This window comes from Strix uralensis, chromosome 16 (assembly GCF_047716275.1).
Source record: "Strix uralensis isolate ZFMK-TIS-50842 chromosome 16, bStrUra1, whole genome shotgun sequence".
In the NCBI taxonomy this organism is placed as follows: Eukaryota; Metazoa; Chordata; class Aves; order Strigiformes; family Strigidae; genus Strix; species Strix uralensis.
The window spans coordinates 4856686-4877813 of NC_133987.1; the positions used below are offsets into that span (position 1 = coordinate 4856686).

Consider the following 21128-nt stretch of genomic DNA (forward strand, 5'->3'; position numbering starts at 1 on the left):
CTTCCGGGGCGCGCGCGCCCGCCGCGGGGCAGGATGGGGCCGGTAGTGCCCAGGGGTCCCCGGTAGTGCCCGGTGGGTCCCCGGGGCCACCGCCATGTGCGCGACCGTGTCCGCCGGCGGTGGGCGGGCGGCGGCCCGGGGGCTCGGCAGGGCCGGGGGTGCGGCCGGAGGTACGGGGAGGGGGGGACGATCGGTTGTTTCTCCCGGGGCTGGCGGGGCCGTGTGCGGCCCCGCTACGGGGAGAAGGGGGGGTCTGCAAGGAGGGAGAGCGGGGACCCAGCCCAGCCCAGCCCAGCCCGGGGACAGGGTCTGGTGTCCTTGTCCCGTCCCCCTCGGAGCCCGGGATGGGCCCTTCAGCAGCCTCCCGTGTGACCGGGCCATGCGTCCCCACAGCGTGACATGTGTCCCCACAGCGTGACATGTGTCCCCAACTCTTGTCACCTGCTGCCCACGTCCTGCCCAGCCACTCCTCACCCCACGGCTGGCTCCAGGCAGGGCCGGGGGGACGCGAGGGGTTGCTGCGGGGTTGGGACTGGGAGGAAGAGGAGTTCAGCCCTCGTCAGGGTCACCGCGGGGGTTGCTGGCACGCGGGGCCAACGCTGGGCTCTGGTTTTTAGGCCAAGGCCTGACAAATCTCTCTTACAACTCTTGCAGTGAGCCAGGCCCAGGGCACGGCCGGTGTCCCGAGGCGCAGCAAGAGGAGGAAGAGCATCGCCATTGCCTACGAATCTGGGCAGGGGGATGGTGCCGAGCAGGGGACGTCTGAGCCCCAGAGACCGCGCTGGGAGCCCAGGGACTGGCGGCAGCAGCTGGAGCGCATCCGGGAGATGAGGAGGAAGAGAGATGCTCCCGTCGATGAGATGGGAGTGGAGAAGTGTTATGACAGCAGCGCACCTCCGCAGGTAACAACACCCTGCAGGGCTCCGTCAGGCAGGCACGTGAAAGTACAGCCCCGCTTCTGCAGCCCTCCCGCTTCCCTCAGCCTCAGGGTGCCCCTGGATACATCCCGCTTCGGCTGTCTCCAGAATAGAAAAATAAACACAGGGCGTATCAGGACTTTAGGCTGGGATTGGTCCCACAAGAGGTTACTGCAGGAGTGTGCATATGAGAGAAAGCGTTCATCCTGCGAGAGGAGAGTCAGCCGCTGCCTGTCCAGTACCAGGCTCGTTGGCTTCAGACAGCCCTTGTGAAATGGCCGTGGGTGTTTTCTGAGCTGTTCTCTGCTCGCATTCAGCCCGTGCTGGGCATTAGAGAACAACTAGCAAACACAGCTGTGAAAGGCCCTTGTCCTCGACTTAAACTCCTGCCAGAAGAGTTAGCGGGCTGAACCAAGAGTAGGAGCTGAGGCAAAAATAGTTTTGGACTTGGGAGTGAAAACCCTGAGAGTGTATTGTGGCAGTGCTGTCTTCTGGGGCAGGCTGGCAGGGCATGAAGACATGTCCCTTCTTAAAAAATCTCTGTAGGAATCCAAGGAGAGTATCCAGCAAGATGGCTTTGTAATACAGAGGAAAAACAGTATGGAGCAAAGGCAAGGGGAGCTGAGAAAAGGCAAGGGGAGCTGATAAAAAACTTTCCAGGCTGCTTTTGTGCTTTTCAGAGCAGCGCATGAGCATAGGTTGGCTTCCTCCCCTCTTCTGAGGGGATACTTGTTGAAAGGAAGGGCCGTGCTGGGATGGCACTGTGCTCCCCAAGCCTGGGAACGCAATCAAAGGCCCCAGATGACACCTCCCTCCGAGGGGACCATTTGCATCAGTACAAAAAACAAAGCAGAGTGAGGCCGTGGTGCGGCACTGGGACCCGGGGCTGCAGGGCTGCTGGTGTGGGAAGGTGGAGATAACCCGCAGGCAGGCTCGGTGGAGCAGCGGGAATTGCGGGCTCCACGGCGACCTGCTGGGCTCTGAGGGAGGGGTCTAGAAGACACAGCTGCATGTAAGGCTGTCCTTAGTGCTGGCATCGTGCCTTGGGCTTGGATCCCTGGGGAAGACGGGTTAGCTTTGACTCTGGATTCAGACAGCATCACGTGCTCCGCAGCCATGTGGGCTGGCACCGAGTGCAGCTGTGGGGCCAGGGGGACCGCGGTGCGCGATACGGAAATAACTTCTCTTCCCTAGGGAAGCAGGGTCATTGCTTCCAAGAAAAAGTGGACGTTGTAACCCCCAGCACACACCAGCGCTCCTTGCACAACTTCCATGCGCTCAGAGATTATCCTCCTTCCACCACTGAGAGATTTTTTCCCAGTGCACCTGTGGTTTTGTAAACTTTGTTTGTAAGAGAGATGGAGGAAGGGTTGTATCCCACGTTATCCTGCGTCAGTCCGGGTTACTTGCATCATTTTTGTTGGGGACACAGTTGCATCTGGGGAGAAATCAGTTGAGAAATAGGAGGTGAGTGGTCTGGGCTAAACCCTGCCTGACGTCATCAGAGGAACTTCTAGGTTTTGTGCTTCATCTCCCAGTCTCTGTCATCCCAGTTCTTTAGATTCTGTTTTGTGAGGAGCTCACTGGAGGCAGATACCCAGTTCCTACAGAAGCCTGGTGGAAAAGGGACGGGATTTTCAAAAGCTGCCTTAGAGCAGAAGTTGCATGGAAAATCATCAGGCGTTTGTACTTCTACGTCCTGTGGGGTCTCCTGAGAATCCCATCATCAGGAAAAGCTTTGTCTGGCCCTTTGTGGCTCAGCACTGGCATCTTTGGGTGTGTGATCGCAGCAGACAGTAGCTGCTCTCTGCCCTTTACGCAGGCTGACTGCTTAGATTGAAGGTGTTTCTTTTCTCCCTTTATTGTGTGGTGGAATTAAAAGGCTGTGGATTATTCCTGTTGCAGCCTTCCAGTCTCTTGTAGATGGATACAGCTGAACCAGGGTAGGTCCATATTATGCACTGGACTGAAGATGGTGCTGGACAGGAGAACTGAGCCCCAGAGGCAGCTGGATCCTCCCGGAGATCTTGGGGTGTCTCACTGTCTCCTTTTCCCCAGGTTATGCGCTACCAAGTTCTGCTGTCGCTGATGCTCTCCAGCCAGACCAAGGACCAGGTGACATCAGCTGCCATGCTGCGCCTGAGGCAGCACGGCCTCACAGTCGACAGGATTTTGCAGATGGACGATGCGACGCTTGGGCAGATCATTTACCCTGTAGGATTCTGGAGGGTGAGTGCAGGATAGCAGCAGCACCCGATGTGCACGTAGAGGAACCCCCTCCACCCTCCTCCGCTCCTCTGCAGCTGAGACAGCTCAGAGCCCCAGGAGTGGAGCGCAGAGCGGGTGCAGGCTTGTCCTTTGCAGGCTTGTCCTTGGGGCCACTCGCTGAGCTGGCAGCAGGTGACAAAGGCAGGAGGTGGGTGCAAACCAGCCCTGCTCCTGAGAGATACCCCCTCAGCCGGTGTTCAGCCTGCGTGCCATGCCCTGTGGTGATCTTTCCCCTGGAGTCAAGCTGAAGGGTGTATTTTACGCCAGTTTTAGCAATTTGTATTCACAGCAAGATTGTTTGCTGCAGTGCCTGGAGTGTGCAGGGGAGGTTAGAGCTAATCAGGGCTCAGCATTTTGCTTTCAAGGAGAAGTCAAAGACCTCCGTCTCCCCTCCGCAAACTCCAGTGTGTGGCCTCACATGTAACGTACGCTCAGGAATGGTTTGTTTTCTGAGCTGTTTGTCTCTTTTTCCTGTATCAGAGGGCAACTTGGATTTTCTGCCTTTCCCTTCGGTTTTCCAGAACAAGGTGAAGTACATAAAGCAGACAACAGCCATCCTGAAACAGAAATATGGGGGTGACATACCGAGAACTGTGGAGGAGCTGGTGCAGCTGCCAGGAGTTGGGCCCAAAATGGCCCACTTGGCCATGAACATTGCCTGGGACAGTGTGTCTGGGATAGGTAGGTTGGCCCATGTTTTCCCCATTCCTCTCATGAATCCTCCCTGATCCATTCCCTGGGCAGAGGGGAAGCATTGCAGCTGGGGAAACTGCCCGAGAGCATGGCTTCAGTTTAGTCATCTGCAGAGTATCTGGGTGAGTGAAGGATGTGACCCTCAACCACTCACAGCGGATGAGTTGCTGTAGGATTTAAGCATAGATCAGCTACTGTTTTTCCCCAAATTCGATAGCAGAAATCCCCAAGGGCAGTAGAAATCCCCAGGGACAGTCACTCCCTCCCTTCAGATGCTGGTAAGCAGCGTGAGTATTGCCTAGTTGGGTAGGCACCCTAACAGATGTGCTGGCAGAATGATGCTTGGAAATCTCTTTGGTGTCAAGTGAGAGAGAGGTGGGGACAATTCTGTGGTTTGGGGGTAGTTGTAGGATAGTCTGAAGTTATTTTTTCCCAAGGTTGCTTCTGTTTAAACAAATTTCATTTGGGATTTTTGTTTGGCAAGCCATAAAAGGGCAGAAGCAGGGCTTAGTCAAAATTACCGTTTGAAATCGGTAATTCGTGATGGGTCATGGACGGAAATGGCCTCAGGCAATCTGTAGCTACAGAATTTCTGATCCGTTTTAGTTCCCGTGGCTGGGCAGTGGGTGAGCACAGGTACATTTGTTCATTGTGTTGTTGATCAGAGAGTGCAGGAGAGTAGCTGTACCCCGCGGAGCTGTGTGCTTGAGCGGTGATCGGCTGGGAGGGCGTCTGCGGTGGCCGTGGGCCTGCCCAGGCCGTGGGCAGGTTGGCTCCTGCACGATGCTCCTTTGGGAGCTGCCGGCAGATGGGGCTGGATGATCAGCTGCAGGGTCCTGGGGGCCCCTGGGGAGAGATTAATATTCCAAGTGTATTTGCTGCTTGACAGAGGACCCCTGGGAAAGCTCGGAATCGTGCCACCTGGCCAAGGTCAGCACGGGCGGCAGCTGACTCCTGCAGCCCCGCTGGTGACCATCAGCTCTACCAAATGTGGCTCTTGCACTACATTTAACAGCCCTTGGGGTCTGTTCTCTCCCTGCTGTGGGGGAGGGAAGTCTAGAGGGAGCCAAAGTAGCCAACTGTTTTCCAAATAATTGTGTGCTCAGTTTTGATTAAAGAGGCAAGACTTAGTCTTCCTGTTTACAGCAATTTCCTGGGTTTTGCCCAATTAGCCGTAGAGACAGGTTTATCGCTGCTGATCTAACAATAATATACTTTGCATTCAGATCTTTTTAGCTCAAAGCACTCTATAAACATTCGCTTAAGCCTCACAAACCCTCTTGTGTTGGTGGGTATTATGAAATGTGTTTTCCATCTGGGTAAACTAAGGGGCAGAGATTGCAACTTGCATAACATCAGCTGAAACACAGGGAGGAAGAGAACCCGGGACAGGCTGCCCTGTGCCTGCTGGATCAGAGCGCACGAGCCTTTGAAGGAGGTTGGGTCAGATTGTGTGAGCGTGTCACAAGCTGCGTGGTGGGGGGGGGGATACCCATCCCATCTTGGTTTTGGCTCTGGGCCTAGGGAGAAAGCAGCACGTCTGTTCTGCGAGCGAGCCTCCCCTCCTGTTCAGCGTGCCTGTCCCTGCCAGCCAGCAGGCTGGACCTGGTGTGCTGTGCCGGGCAGCTTTTGGCCGTGCTCTCTCTGTTCAGGTGTGTCTGCCCCCACCTAAACTCTGGGCTCTCCCTTCCTAGCTGTGGACACCCACGTGCACAGGATCACCAACAGGCTGAAGTGGGTGAAGAAGGAGACCAGATACCCTGAGGAAACTCGGGCAGCGCTGGAGGACTGGCTGCCCAGGTGAGGCCTGAGACCCCAGCCTCCTGCCCTCCCGCCAACCCCTCGCGCTACCTGCAGGAGCCACGTCTGCACACAATCCTGCTTCTTGCATCTTCAGTGACCACACTTCAGGTCCCTCTTTATGGGGTGACTAGTCTGCAGGTGTTCTCCTCTCCTGGAGAGCTGTAACAGCAGCATCTCAGCTACTTGGTTGCTTCCTGGCTAGCAGATATATCGAGCACCACTAGTGCAGCCAGGTACCTGGAGGTCTTTCTGCCTGGTTCTTGCCTTGACAAATTTACCATGACCCAAGCCAGGTGCTTTTCTACACAGGACCTTGCTGAGCCTAATGGCGACAGCAGTATCAGACCATGGTTGGATTCTGGCCTTCACCGATGCTTAATCTTCAGTATCCAGTGCCAGCTGCCAGTCCTCTGTTGCATCTCTGCATCTGGCACGCACCTTGGCACAAGAGAAGGACCACAGCCACTTCATGTGTCTGTCCTTGGCTCCCCAGCCCAGTTCAGAGCAGCCAGGAAAGGTTAGGAGGGCTGTTCTTAGCAGGAGCCCGGGACCTGCCTCCAGACGCCTTGGGAAGCCGAGAGGAACAGGCAGTAGGCGAAAGGGATCCATTTAAAAGCACGGGCTGTTCTTTAACCCCTCCGAGCAGCTGTCTCAGAAAGCTCATGTTTTTCTTCTCACTGCAGGGATCTCTGGAGGGAGATAAACTGGCTCTTGGTGGGCTTTGGCCAGCAGACCTGCCTGCCTGTGAATCCTCGCTGCAACGAGTGCCTCAATCAAGACATTTGCCCAGCTGCTAAGAGACGCTGAGCAATCACCCGGTCTTGGTAGAGCAACAGAGCTGCTTTGGCTCAGCTGCAGCCCAGAGCCAAGCCTGGTAAAGCTGTGCTTTGCATGGGGCTGGCTGTGTGACTGCAGGGAAATGGGAGGCTGCTGCAGCCAGCTCAGCATCTCTGGGCCCTAGCTGAGCTCTCCAGAGGAAAAAGGGTCTTTCAAAGTGCAGCAGTCCTGCTGCGTCAGTGCCAAAGGCGCCAGCCCCCGTGTGAATGCCGGAGCATGCCCCGGCGGAGCCGCAGGCTGTGCCACGGCGGGAGAAGTGCTTTGTCCTAGGGGACTTGCTGCTGCTTGTAAAGACACATTTAATAAAGGTGGGGGGGGGTGGTTTTTTTCCACCCGTGAGGTTTACTGGCATCTGTGCAACAGAGGGCAGCGGGGAGGAGAGCACGGGTGACCTCACCGGAGCAGGAGGCCATAGCAACCAGCCCTGCCAGCCGAGAGCAGGCAGCAGCAACCTGCCAGGCCGCCCGCCTCGCGCTGGCAGCGAGGGGCTCTGCTGTCAATAACGTACAACTGAAGCCTTCCCGAGCCAGATCAGAGGCGGCTGCCGCCTGGAGAAGTGACCTTTGGGTCCTGGGAGCAGAAGAGCAGGGGGTGATGCAGAGGAGACAAGCCAGCGTCGCGCTCGGTTCTCTGTGTGCCGGCAAGGGTTACAGTAGCCACGGGAGCCAGGCTGGTGTGAGCCTCAGAAGCTGACAGAAGGGACATCACCACCGTCTGTGTTTTGTTCTTCAAAGAAAGGGCAGTGCTGACTTCACTGTAGAGCTTCAAAGGAATCATTTCAGCTACTCTTTAAACAGGCAAGGGAGGAAGCAAAGTTTATAATGTGCTAAAGGCGGCTGTAATTCCGCTCTGAAGTTCCCCACCAAACAGATGAGGAACGAGCAAATAAGTACTCGGTACATGGGAAAACGAAGTTTATTACTGACATTACAGTGTACATTATGTTTTTACAATGCAGCTGACAGCCTTATACTTTATTGATTTTTTTCCAAGTTAAATGTACAGGAACTGAATAATTACTACTGAGCTACAAGATGTCAGAAATACGGTAAGTGCTTTAACCAGGAGCAGTTTCCATGGACTAAGCAGAGATTAAGATTTAAAAATCTTACCAGTACAGATTTGCACACCTGATTTCTTTTGACCTGCATTCAAAACTACATGTTTTTTGTTTTTCTCCCCCCCCGCCCCCGTCAACTACAGTGGTCCAGTTTTGTATGAGAAATAGGGTATTTACAAAGGGGTCTTTGCTCTCTGACATGCATCGGAGAGCGCCACGTTTGGGTCACAGGGAATGCTCTGCCCTGCGCAGGCCGGGGCACTGCCTGGGGTTTGGCTATGCAGGCACGGGAAGCAATGTGCATGCCATGAAAAAGAAGGGCTCCTTCAAAAGATTACTGATCTATAGAAGCAAATATTTGGGGGGGGGCGGGGGCAAAAAGAGAGCAGGTAACTGGCTTTGAAGTGGGGTAGGGAAGGTGGGTTAATGGCGGAGTCCTGGAGGGGAGGCGAACCTCTCCGCATCCTGAGCCATCATCCCACTGCCAGTCTCATCACCGACAGCCACACACCTGCACCGGTTCCTCTCCAAAGTCATTATTTTCAACCTGTTCAGCTCATCAACATCCCTAAAAAGAGAACTTTTGGAAGAGAGAACTCCTCTCCTTCACCCCTGAGGCTTTCCATGCTCTCCGGCCATCCAGCCAACAGCCACGGGCACCAGCTGCTCCCCACGGTGAAGCCAAATGTCCCAGCCCCGCTGCTGCCGTCCCCTACCCTGAGCCCCAGCCCGCTGCCAAGGAGAGCAGTAAATGTTATAAGGCACCTTTTAGCTCAATACTTAAATACACCCAGAGCTGTGACGATAGCCGTAGCGCACTGACTAACCCAGAGGCCCCGGGCTCGTAACACAGCAGTGCTGGAGGGATGCAGGGCAAAAACCACAGTCAGGCATTTTAAAATGGTCATCGATGGCCAAAGGATTGCTGCCATTTGCTTTTAGCTAGGGAAAGTGGTTTTGTACTTGACTGTCCTGCTGGGCCCAGTCTCTTCCCGCTGCTGCCTTGGCATCTGAGCTGAAATACCGGGCGGCCGCCGCGGCTCGGGGAGCTGCTGGTGCGTGAGGAGGGGGACAGCCCCACCACGGCTGGGACCCTGCCCTGGGAAAACACCTCTGCAACCTCCAAGAGTGGTGTAGTTCGGCTTAGTCATCTTCCCTCGTTTACAGCCAAAGACAAGTCATAAAACAGCTTACATGGGTTTGATTTGTAATGCTTTAAAGATACATTTTTGAGGCTCTAACGCCAAGAGCAGGGTGTTTTCAAGGGAGGCCACAGAAAGCCAAAGCAACTGCCCTCTCCATCATCCCATTGTAGCCAGCCCCACGGAGACCCCACGGCTTCAGAGGACGCCCTCCCGACAGCGAGACCGAGCCTCGGTCATGCTCATGGGCTGGAGGCCTCAAACACCAGCCCAGGAGTAACAAACCAGGTGGGACCCAGCTCCTGCTCCAGGACCCAGCACAGCCCCAGCTGAACCCCAGCGCCAAGCCCACAGCTACAGCCGCATCCCCGCGTTTCTCCCCAAAACCAGACCGGGGTTGTGCTCGCTTTTGAGTCTGGCCAAAGAGTTTTTGTAGCATCTCGTGGCTCTCATCTTCTTGCTGGGCCGGCAGCAGCGCAGGGCAGGACTGGCCCCACTCCCTGCCTTCCCCTGCCACTCAGCGCTGCGTCGATGGCTGCAAATGGTGACACCTGTGGCATTTGGGCTGTTGGGTTTGGGGTTTGTTTTTAAATCCTGCCCTCTCCCCTCTGCAGAGCTGTCGGGGATGAAAAAGGGGCCTTTATCGCCAGGGCAGAAGTCACTGGTGGGGCGGGATGTTCCTAAACTAACTGGAAACGTATGGGATTTCATTAAAAAAAAAACCCCAAGAACAACAAAACAAACTTTTTCGTTTCAATAGCAAAGCCAACAAGAGCAATTTACAGCCACTGTCCGTTTTCCCATTAATGCTGCAGACGGGGTGCCAGGGAGGGGGTGCCAGGTACACCCCACCCTGCAGGCCCCCACCACGGCAGGGGCATGAGGCCGTAAGACATTTGCACAGGGACACAGAGCATCCCATGGGGCTCAGTCTGGGACACCCGCAAAAACTAAACAAACACCCCAAATTAAAAAAAAAAGTAATAGAAGCCTAAATTATGCAGGTAAGAAACAAGAGTTAAACTCTTCCAGTCCTTTCTCATAGGAACAGGGGACGGTGGGCAGCCAGAGCCAGGCTGAAGAGCAAGCAAAAAAAGGAGCTTTGGTCACATTTGTCTTATGAGAATCGCTGGTGAGTAACGATAATAATAACAATAATAATAATAAAAAATAAAAAAAAAAAAAGGACTTTAAAATACGCCTTGTAAAAGCAACCAGTGAAGAGCAGAGCACAAAGCATCTCACGTGGACACTGAAGGACAGGGCGTAGGCACCTCAGAAACGTCCGAGCTGGGGCAAGGGCAGGAGACCGGCGGACGGCAGCCACCAGCAAGGCTCAGAAATTGCTGAAAATCTCTCGCTTCTTGTTCCAGTCCATCTGCGGGGCCCTCTTCTTCACCCGCTTGGCCCGCACCTTCTCCTTGGCCTCGGCAGCCGTTGGGCTCAGGGTCAGCCCGCTCTCCTCAAATGGGTCTTTTTTCTCTGCGTCTCCATCCTGCGTGGAGAAGGGAGAAAAGATGTCAGCCCACAGCAGCATCCCCCCCGCCACGAGCACGGCCACAGTGTCCTGCAACGTTTCGGGAGAGGCATTTCCTCCATCGTGCGTGATAAGCAAACGCACGGGGCGGGGGAGGTTTGGAGCAGAAGGTCAAAATCCTCCCCCCACGCCGTGTCTGTGGTTTCACTGTCGGCGGCAGCGTCCGTGTGGCTGCAAAGTTAATTACTACATTGCATTTTGTGGGGTTTTTTTTCCCCTGCCTGAAGAATGCGTGGCTGCCACGGCTAGGAGTGGAAAAGAAGAAACACAGAAGCTGCTGCCAGAGGGAAAACAAGCTGCCCCTCCGCTTGTCTGCTGGGAAAATAAAAAATAAGCCCCTGGTGTAGGCAGGGACAAGGGAGCAAACTGGGTGAGCCTCGGGGCTTGCAGGGAGGGCTTGTGGCAAGGCCCCCTCCTCTTTGTGTGCCCAAGCACCCGTTTGCCCCCAGAGCACCCGTGGCTACCCGAGGTGGGGATGGGGGGGTGTGGGAGGACAGCAGTGCCTGCGTGCCCAGCTGGCCATGCCCAGCACGGCCGCCCTAAGACACCACTCAAGGCAGCATTTGCTTTGGGAACTGGATTGAAAACAGCATCTTTCCATCTGCTTAATAAAAGTACTTTTGTAATAAGAAAATTAACTTTCCTTTCTAAAGTCACAGTGGGAATGTGCCCTCAAGCCAGGGCCCCCAGGTGCCACTAACCCTGACCCTCCTGTTCCTGCAGTAGGTGAAGGATGGCCACCACATCCTCAGGGTACAATTAACATCCTGGCCAAAATGTTTTTATTCCTTTGCATCCCTGCTGGGGACAGACCCAGCACCAGGTCTCCGAGCCCCTCACACCCCACAGGTCTGGGAAGCATCAATCCCTGCGGGGACTTGGCTCATCCTGGTTTCAGCAGGCAGCACGCTCCGTAGCGGGCACAATCTAAAGCTTCATGGATCACATCTGTACGGGAGGTGCTGAGGAGCCCGGCTCAGGGAGAAGCAGCTGCACCCCGGAGCTGCACGGCTGCGCTCTGCGAGCACCGCGCTCCTGTCCGCAGCAGGCAAACATCCAGAAGCAAGACTTTCAGTTCTAAGGAAACATTTTAAAACCTGTCTGCTCACGTTGCTGCCTTACCACACATGCGAAACTCCAAAATAATAATTTCACAAACCCCGCAGGTCTTCCACCAGCACTGCAAGATAATGGCTCCAGCTTTGCTCTGGCTTAACAAAAGCAAACTGAACTGGGTGGTGGCTTGATTGAGCGTGCCAGGCCACGAGCTGGGGGGCACAAACACCCCCCCACACACCCCCAGGGACTCTGGTTCCTAGCGCAGAGGTGGGACAGTGATCTCTGGAACAGCCCAGAGGTGACTCCATGGGAGGAGCTGCGGCGCTCGGGCACTGGGACTCAGCCTGGTTTTCCAAAGGCAGCAGCCATTGGATCAGGACATGTATTATTTAATGCTCAGAGAGAAGTGGAGATGCCAGACTGCAGGCGTTTGGCCACAGCTCTCGGACACAGCTGGCGTTCGAGATGTTTTAGAGGCTCTGGGTGCTCAGAGGAGGCTGCGTGAGCACTTGCTGTTGTCAGACTCCCATTCCCAGCCGGCTCAGGGCAGGGGACAGCACCAGCACCAAGCACCACTGGACACCCACAGAGCACCTGCATGGGGACATTCCTCTACTTTTAGCAGAGCCTCATGCTAAAGATGAATTTTTGAGCACTTTAGGAATCCCTTACTTATTATTTAAAAAAAAAAACCTGCTAAATTAGTAACACTGGGAGAGTATCAATCCATGCCTTGTGTTTTACCTTGCACAGCAAGGTCTGCCTCTTCTCTGGCCCTTTGCTGTGGCATTCAGCCAGGCTCCACCAAAAACAGCCCAGCAGGTCACCAAATCCCAGCTCAAGCAGCTCCTTTAAACACTGTGATAAATTTGCTCTGCTCCAAGCTAAAAGCAATGTGGCTTTTTGTAAGTTTTAGCCTGCCTTGTTCCTGTTAGCAGCACTTCACAGCTCTGCTCCTCCTGCCCTGCCAGCTTCCCAGCCTCGCCTCCTGCCCTGTACCTCAGCAGTGTAATTACACTTAAGATCCAAAGCTCTTGGAGACATCCTTTCATCTTACACCTCCTTTCAAATATTTGAGCATAAGTCACTGCCTAACGAAGCGCCAATTAACTTGCTGCCGTTACCCCTTGACGTTCTCCTCGGTTTGGGGCACTGTCACCTCCTCCCCGAGGCCACGACACCCAAAGGGACAAACACACGAGTCCTCCCAGAGCCAGGACAGAGCAGGCATCGCACCCTCACAAAACTCATCCGTTAATAGTGGACATCTGCTGCTGCTGGCAGAGGCCACGCGATCCCTGCGAGCTTTTCTGTCCCCCAAAGAGGGGAAAGAACATCTCTGGGCCAGCGGCTCATGCTGCTACAGCACATGTCACCCCGAGGGTCCTGAGCCCTCAACCAGCTGCCTGAGGAGTTATCGATCCATCCCAGCAATGTGGCCACCTCCAGGCTGGAACCAGCAGCTGCTGGTGGCTCACAGCTCCATTTCAGGCACATCTACAGTGCAAGGGATGAAAGAAAACTCTGGATTTTGCTTGCTGGGTGGATATAAGTGCACCCAAGTCTGCGAGACAAAACTGAAAATGCATTGAAAGGCATTTACACAGCACCATAAGGCAGGTGGGAGGGGGAATGTTTGGGGTTTTTACCTCTGATTCCTTCCCAGGACTCTGAAGGTCACTGTGAGATGAAGATGTGGAGCCTCCATTCAGCTAGTGGGAATGAGAATGTTAGTCCAGTTTGCACAAAGACAGAATCAAAAAAAAAAAAAAAAAATAAAAGGCTAGGCAGAAAAATGCTGCAGCCTGGTGGGGACAGACATCCCAGCCACCCTGTCAGGCAGAGAGCAACACCCGGCTTGTCTAGGGACAGGAACAGAGCCCCAAGGGGAGGGACCTGCCCAAGGGACCCTGCACACATGTGTGCACATACACACGTGTGGACACACGGGAGCTCCCTGGGATTTGCTGCTGCTCTCCTGCATCCCCCACACTGGGCAGAGCGCGGTTCCCATCCTGCCAGCCCTGGGCAGACGCTCACCTCCTCCCTCTGTCACCAGGGACAATGATTAAATGGGGCCAAAACCAGCCTTGTTGCTGTTACAGCTTTAACGTAGCAATTAAAATCAGCCAGCAGCAGTTAAGCTGAGCTCAACAAGCCTGGGGGACATTGTGAGCATCCCCCTCTGCTCTGCAGGCTGGCAACTCATCCCCACAGGCTCACGTGTCATAGGTGGGAGCCGAGGAAAACCAGCAAACCAGGAGCCTGGCCTCTCCCGCCTGATCCCTCTTGATCACTCCAACACATTCCCCTAAACTGCTGCTCAGCCACCCCGGCCAGCGGGGCATCCCGGAGCAGGCAAGTGCTCACCTGGGTCTGTGCGGATCCGTTTGTCAAGGGCTGAGGTACCACACCTAGAGACCACACAGAGAAAACACACGGTAAATGCACTCAGCTGGGATTGCTGGCCTCGGGTCCTGGGCAAGCACCCCCCAGCATCGCCCACCCAGCCACCCCGAGCCCGCCTTCCCCTGTGCCCACCCCACCAGCTCTCCCAGCTCATGAGTCTTGTCTCTTGACTTTGTCCTGCGCTGCTTCTGCACCCACACAAACGCTTCTCCATCCCCCTCGTGCCCTTCTGGAACCAAATTCTTTCCAATTCCCCTGACTTCACTTGATTTCACCATGTTTTCATCAGAAGAAAACACCTTCCAGGCAGGGGACCAAGTAACTTCCTTCCACGAGCACTAAACTCAGCACACTCCCATTTTTTTGGCTGTTAAGTAATTTTCTTCAGAAGCTATTAAATCAGGAATCTTAAAAACCAGCCCTGTTTTCATCAGAAGAAAACACCTTCCAGGAAGGTGTTCTCAGCAGAAAAAAACACCTTCCAGGCAGGGGACCAAGTAACTTCCTTCCATGAGCACTAAATTCAGCGCGCTCCCATTTTTTTTCAGTAATTTTCTTCAGAGGCTGTTAAATCAGGAATCTTAAAAACCAACCCAACGTTCTTTGCCAAAACCAGCATCTCGTTGGTGTCAGTGTGCAGCAAACAACCCGCTCCCCAGGTACCCTGGCCTTGAGTATTTTATCATACTGAATGTTGGACTCGTGTTTACAGTATGATACGCTCTGAGCAATGGTCATGAGAAGAAAGTCAGCTCATAGCAGAAAAGATGCTAAAGTCTCTGCTATCAGAAGACACCAAGAGATAATATTATTTAAATGAGAAGCAAGCTTCAAATCACGAGCAATATTAAAGTGAAACTGGACTTTAAAAAAAGTAATTTCAAAATTTGGCATGTCTGGAAATATTTTCATGTTTCCTTAATCCTGAAAGGTGCATAAAATACACGTATTGGCTAAAACGTTGAGGGGCTTAGGATCAGCTGTAAGACTCTGAAATTGTCAGCTTGAGGTCAACGCGGTTTGATTAAAGAGTGCAATTATTATTTCCTCTTATCCGGCAAACAACAGAATTTACCGGAGCACTTTGTCATCAAGCCAGGCGGGCCCAACTCTTGATTTTTGCCGAATGCGTCAAGCCAGCAGCGAGGGCTGCAGAGCCAAGGCGGGGGCTCGAGCACCCCCCCCGCACCCCCCCCACACCCCCAGCGTGTCCGTGGCCCTGGCTGTGTCCCCACCCTGGGGAACAAGGGCTCCTTTATGGCTCGTGCCAGCAGACAGCTCTCGCCCCAGCTCCTCCTCGAACCGATGTGCAGCATCTGACACCACTTTCGCCCCGTGCGCTTCTCAGCGCTGTTTGACCCATTTCTTGGGACAAATCTCCCCATTGAGCATCCGAGCGAGCCGGGGTGCGGATCAGATAAGAACAACTGTACTGGGAAACAGAGCTCCCCATTCAGCTGGGGGGGTGGGCAGGATGGGCTGGGGAGGGCCCCGCTCCCTCCCCACCCGGGAGCCACAGCACAACAGGTTGGGGAGTGGACAGGCAGCTTTCTCTGCCAGGTTTCAACAGCAAGGAAAATATTTTCTGCAACAGCCACCCCTGTGATCGCTGTGGCGTGAAACCCTTCCTCCTGCACGCACACAGCGTTTGCTCCGGTATTTCTCGATGCTCCTAATTGCAATGGGGGATTTATTACACTCTCCCTCCCCAGACCCCAACTCAGCACCCTGGCAGAGTGCTCTGCTCCCCCAAACCCTGAGGGTCCACCCGCTCTAACGCCAGACATCCCGTCTCTCAGGGTGTGGGTGCTGCCCCCGAAAATGGAGGGGTCCAAGGAACAGCCCTCAGGGAGGTTTCCCAGCCCCAACCAGCTGGACCAGTCTCACCTGAGCATCCCTCCGCGAGCTCATTGCTCACTGAGCTCCCCCCCAAATCCCACTACGCTTTGCCAAATTATGGCTGCAAGTTCCTAAGTTAATTATTCACCATGTAAAAATAACAAATTGGGTTTTGGCTAGATTAGGAAGTATTCTCTCTATTTATAAATAGCTGGGTGGTGCTCAGGAAACAACCGTGGGATGAGACAGAAGGGAAACATGACTCTCCCTCACTTCTGAAGTCCCACGGTGAGTCACGGGAACAGTGGAGGGTCACCCAGGGAAAGCGAGGTCTCACCTTTGGTGTGCTCCTCCGTGGGGGTCACCCCCAGCTTCTTGAAGTAATCATCCGTTTCGGGGTCCACCACCAGGAGCCTGGCTTCGTTCTCCCTGGACTTAATGTGGGACACCACCTCCGAGTGCCGCAGGCCTTCCACATTTATCCCGTTCACCTGCAAAGTGACGGCATCAGAACCCAAGTCTGTGCCCCCCGCAGCAGAGAAGCTGGTCCCAGCTCACAGACCCCCAGAGCAGACTCCTCATCCCCTAAGGGATGAGATTTTCCTTTCTTAATTTCCATTGGGATGATAGGAAGGCTACAGGCTTTTTCCTCCCCGTTCCCAAGGCAGCCATGGTCTCCTACCACCGCCCCCCCACACCCGGTGGGATGCCAGAGCATCCTTCATGCTACCACACACCTCCACCCCTGCCCGCATCCCAAACGCATCCATTGGGAACCACAGACCCCAGACTCTGCCATCACCTCGCCCGCCCGCATCCTGCCAAAACACTCCTGCTCCCCTCTTCAGCGATTTCAAACCCAGCCTTGACCCTGGATGTGCCCCAGGGATCCCAGGCTGCCTACGGGCTGCAACCATGTGCAGGGACAGTGGGCTGGGTGCCACCGGTGTGTCCTGCTCCCCCGCCCTGCCCAGGCGGCTGCGGCATCACCACGCCGTCGTTCATCCCTCCATGATGGAAAACGGTGGATTTCCCGTGCCTGCTGCACGGATTCATTTCTCCCTTCCCTGCGTGCGAGCCGGGACCTGCTGGGGAACGTGATCCTCTGCTCCCGATTGTTCCCCACAGCAAGGGGACAATTGTGATTTCGAGGCATTGTTCGCAGTGGGGAATGAATCACCCTTTGTCCCGCAGGGGAAGGTCTCTGCACCGCCCGGCCCCTCGCTGCTGGACCCGCTTTTGTGCGATAATCTCTTTCCAATGCTCCAGCCCATCTCCAGCAAAGCTCGACACACCCTTTGCTGCCCATCCGGCCTTTGGCATCGGAAGGCGCCTGACCGCGGGACGGCAGAGCGATGGGTTAGTTCGGCTTGGACAGAAAAGGGCAGAGAGAGCTGGTGGTGCAGAGATCACTGGGAATGGAGTAACCTCCTCTTAAAAATAGCTACTCCGTTACTCCAGCTTTCTGAAACAAACCAAAAGCTTCAGAAATCTGTCTAGCACAGACAGGCCTTCGTTAGGAGAAGTGGACAGCAGGTTCTGTTTGTTTTTCTAAGCCGCACATAACGTTATAACTGCATGCCTTGCATGCACACGCCTGCTCTCCTGCAGGGCCACAGCTCTCCAGGATCACCAGCATCAACACAGTTTTATTCCTCCTCTGCCTGCGGACAGACATCTGCCTTCTCCCCTGCCAGACCCCAAAAAACAGAGCACAGCGATGCCAGAGCCAGGGACCGAGCCTGGGAGTGGGGTAACCCCATTCCTGGCAGCCCCCCAGGTCAATGAGCTACACTAGTGTGGCATTGCCCCTGCCCGTCCCTGGGAACTGGGACAGCAGATGAGGCTGGTCCTGGCCCAGCCGTGGATCCTTTCGCTGCAAAGTCACAGCTATTTCACAGCAGGGATGAGCAGCCATTGCCTGCGGGTCGTGCCAAGGCTGTCAGGGGGCTGGAGCATCGACATGACCCAGAGGTGACAGCTGGTTGTCTGCGCCACAAAGGGACAAGGCAAGTGAACACTGCGGAGCCTGAGCTGGGCCAGCTCCAAACTTTGGGTTCCCCTTTGTGTTTTGGATGCCTCAACACAAACCTGGGGCAGAAGCAGGTCCTGAGAGCCAGGACAAGGGGAACCCCTTCCCCAGGTTTTGCATCTCACTGGCTACCTCAGCTGCTGGCTTGTAACCCCCCTCTGTCCCCAACATCCCCCTCCTGTCACTCCAGGTCACCCCAATTCACACCCAGTGCTCAGCCCTGGTTGAGCTTGGCCAGGCAGCACGGGGCTGCTCTCCCTCCACCCCAGCACCCCCAACCTGCCCAGGGCAGCAGGGCTGGGGAGCATCAAATATTTATCAAAGCCCCAAAGAGCGGGTACGGAGGGGATCAGGTTTCCGAGCTCGCCAGCTCACCCCTCGCCGCTTTGTGTGTGCCAGGCGCTCGGCCAAACACCGATAAATAAATAACACAACTCCTCGCTGTGACACCGCGCTGCCAGGAGCTGCTGCCGCCAGTGCCCCGCTCCCAGCCCCGGCCCCACGCTGCTCCTGGCATTAAACTTTCAGGTGCTGGGAAGAGGCAGCAGCTCCCACCGGCTGGGGAACAATTATTGACGGGGCTAGAAAGCAGGCGAGTGCTGTGACCTTAGTACTTCCCCAACCTGCTCAGCTCTGTGGGATGTGAGTGTTTTCTTCCAGGAGTAAAAACCCCTTTCCCCCCCTGAGCCGGTGGTGAGAGCCACGGCTTGGTCCCCACGGGAGGGTTTTGGGGCTCACCCTCCTGGGGAAGGGCCACACATCACCCCGAGCAGGGGACATCCACGAGCTCCCGCAGCGAAAGGGGTCATGGCTGCTGGGCCTGGGGCACCGGCTGCCGGATCCAGCCCTGCCCATCCCTCTGGCCATGTGTTGCCCAAGCCCTGCCCAGAGCACAGGCAGCTCTGGATGGGGGAACCTTGTTCTTCAGGAACGTTTCTTCAGGAAAATCACAAGACACAAATAAGCCGAAGGGAGGGCAATTCCCAGTCACATCAAGACATGTGTTGTCCAGCACTCAGTGACCAGGAAGCTGCTTCCAAGAGCAGTTTCTCCCCATCTTTCACAATTTTGGGTCTTCAAATCTCTGCGGAGCTTTTTCCCCTCTTTTTCCAAACACCTGCCTGGCAGGGCATCAGCTCAGCTGGGCAGCACTGACCTGTCCCCATGCCTGTGGCTAGCTGCCAGATCGGAGGGTGGTTGGGTGGGAGGTCACCCCCTCCCCAGCGCTGGGACGGGTCCCACGTGTCCCCAGCACCCCTTTGGCTGCAGCTCCAGCACTGGGTGGCATCAGGCAACGCCACCAACTACAGGGCTCGCTGTACAGCAGGGGAGGGAGATGGGCACCCATGGAGCACCCCATCTGCCCGCAGGATCCCGCTGCCACCCCCGAGCCACCCGGGCAGGCGCAGGGGCAGCAATTTGCCTGCTCCAACCCTCCTCTGTGCCAGCCAGAGCTTCCGCTGTCCCTCTCCCCACCTGCAAGGGGGGGCCAGGACCCGGCTGTTCCTGCCAGACTGGGAAGAATTGAACATCCCCGCACAGCATATGCTGAGGAAACCCCAAAAGGCTTCCCAAGAAGCCGAACCCCTGCGCTTTTACCTCCACCAGCCGGTCCTGGGGCCGCAACCCTGCTCTGGAGGCCGGCGAGTCGGGGTCGACCGAGCGGATGAACTGCCCCGGCCGGGACTTCTCGCTGTGCAGGTTGAAGCCGTAGCCACTGGGGCCTTTCTTCAGGTGGCAGAGACGTGGGCACAGCTCCTTCTGTCCGTTTAAATCCTGCTTAACAGAGGAGAGGTTGAGGGCAGACAAAACATTTAATTTATAGGTTTGGTTTTGCTCTAAAGCAGATACAATCATAAATAAAGCTACCAAGGAAGCACCATATCTGCACTCTGTCCTCCCATTCCCCTGAATGGGGACAGGTTAACAAATGAATTTCCTCTCATTGAGTCTATTTTAGAAAATCAATTGTCCAAAACCATTCCAGAAAAAAATTAAAACAACAACAAAAAATGCATTTCCTTCACCAGAAGCAGCACAGATATAATCCACCCATACACCAAGACCCCCCTGGCAGTGGCCAAGCCCATGGCTGCAGCCCTGGGCAGGGAGGAACCAAACCCGAGAGCCCAGGCGAAGCACACAGGCTCACCAAGACACTGGATTAACCTTAGTTATTTATTTAAGGCAGTGCCATGCCCTTAGTCCCGGTGACATGGGCATCGCCAGCGGGTATGATCACCTCCCAGTAGAGGGGCTCTGGGGGCTGGGGTGATGAACCCCCCGCCTGGCAGCTCCCTGCAGCACGGAAAGGCTGAGCTTGCTGTAGGATAAATGTAGGATGGTGCTGTAGGAGGCACAGGAGCACGTGAGGAGTTTAGCACTTCCCCCTATCCCATGGAAAAATGCTTTATGGCTCCTCAGGGCAGCTGGGGGAGCAACAAATCCCAGCTTTTCTCCAGATCTGCAGGACGCATTACACTCCCGCGGACGCCGCTCTCCCCACCAGCCTCCCCACGGCCCCTTCCCAGCCCACGGCTCCTGGCACAGCACCATGTCCCTAGCAAGAGCTGTCTCAGAGATATGGGTTTTCATTTTCATCTGTGATTTAAGGAAAACATCCCCTGTGGCTGAGTTTTAATCTTTCATTAAAAGAAACGCCGCTCCCCTCCTGCTAACAGATTTTTTTCAGATCACATTTACGGCGGAATCTCGTACAGCCTTTCCTTTCAAATTAAAAACCCACGCAGCAATTTCCTCCACGTTCCTCTCTTGGTTGAGAGGCGCCACGAAACACCAAACCTGCACCCCCTCCCCTCTCGCCACGTGCCCAGGGATGTCCTCCCTCCTCCAACAGCTCCTTGCACTCGCAGCCCCTTGGGGTTATTTCTGCAAAACACCCTCAGTGTTGCTTAAAAGTCAATTCCTCCCCAGGAAGGGCTGCAGGGGCTGACGGCACCTGTGGCTGATGCCCAGGAGACGTGGCCTGGCCACCATGCACATGGGGGGGACCCCAGGGACAATGCCAAGGGGCTCCAGCTCCACGCGGACTCTGCACCACAGGAGCCAAACAAGCCAAAGGACATTCCCACTGCCAGCGTGGAGCCGGGCTATCCGCAGGGTCCTCGTGTGCCCCAGTGACGATGGGGAATAACTCTCTGCAACGATACAAGGTGATTCTTGGCCACTGCGAGTCACAGTGGGGCAAATACGGACGGCAGTGAAGAGCTGAATCGATTCACCGGCGCTCAGTGATCTCCCGGCTCCCCGTGGGGACAGCGGTGACCCACTGATGGCACCGCTGACTCAGTGCCTGATTCCCACAGGAGGAGCACAGCGTGCCAGCCACCCCATTGCCAGGCGGACGGGCACTGCCTGTGAGCTGCTGGCTTCTGCTGCCAGGGCCACCATGGCCAAGTCACTTCGGGGACTGATCCTGTCTCCTCCATCCCCTCAAAGAAGGGATTTTCCAGAGGAGCACCAGGCAGGAACACTCAGAGCGGCTGCCCCCAGGGACCCACTGGGCTGGGGA

General features: G+C 55.4%; 2 protein-coding genes across 3 annotated transcripts in view; one reads left to right on the forward strand and one right to left on the reverse strand.

The window, feature by feature from the left end:
- The first annotated feature begins 56 nt into the window (after positions 1–56).
- NTHL1 (nth like DNA glycosylase 1) lies at positions 57–6854 on the forward strand. Its single transcript, XM_074886698.1, has 6 exons — positions 57–170; positions 655–902; positions 2976–3146; positions 3707–3866; positions 5573–5678; positions 6365–6854. The coding sequence occupies exons 1-6, from the start codon at positions 95–97 to the stop codon at positions 6486–6488; spliced, it is 885 nt and encodes a 294-aa protein (XP_074742799.1). The 5' UTR covers positions 57–94; the 3' UTR covers positions 6489–6854.
- Positions 6855–7419: 565 nt separating this feature from the next.
- Positions 7420–21128, reverse strand: part of NHERF2 (NHERF family PDZ scaffold protein 2) — a 38427-nt gene continuing 24718 nt past the window's right edge. Inside the window, exons 3-7 of one of the 2 annotated variants that reach the window (XM_074886696.1) lie at positions 19196–19375; positions 15902–16055; positions 13687–13730; positions 12966–13028; positions 7420–10215 (exon numbers count right to left, since the gene is read on the reverse strand). In XM_074886696.1, coding sequence (XP_074742797.1) covers positions 10057–10215; positions 12966–13028; positions 13687–13730; positions 15902–16055; positions 19196–19375 — 600 coding nt within the window. In that variant the 3' untranslated portion in view covers positions 7420–10056. The remainder of the gene's footprint in view (positions 10216–12965; positions 13029–13686; positions 13731–15901; positions 16056–19195; positions 19376–21128) is intronic. The other variant, XM_074886697.1, reaches the window with a different exon arrangement.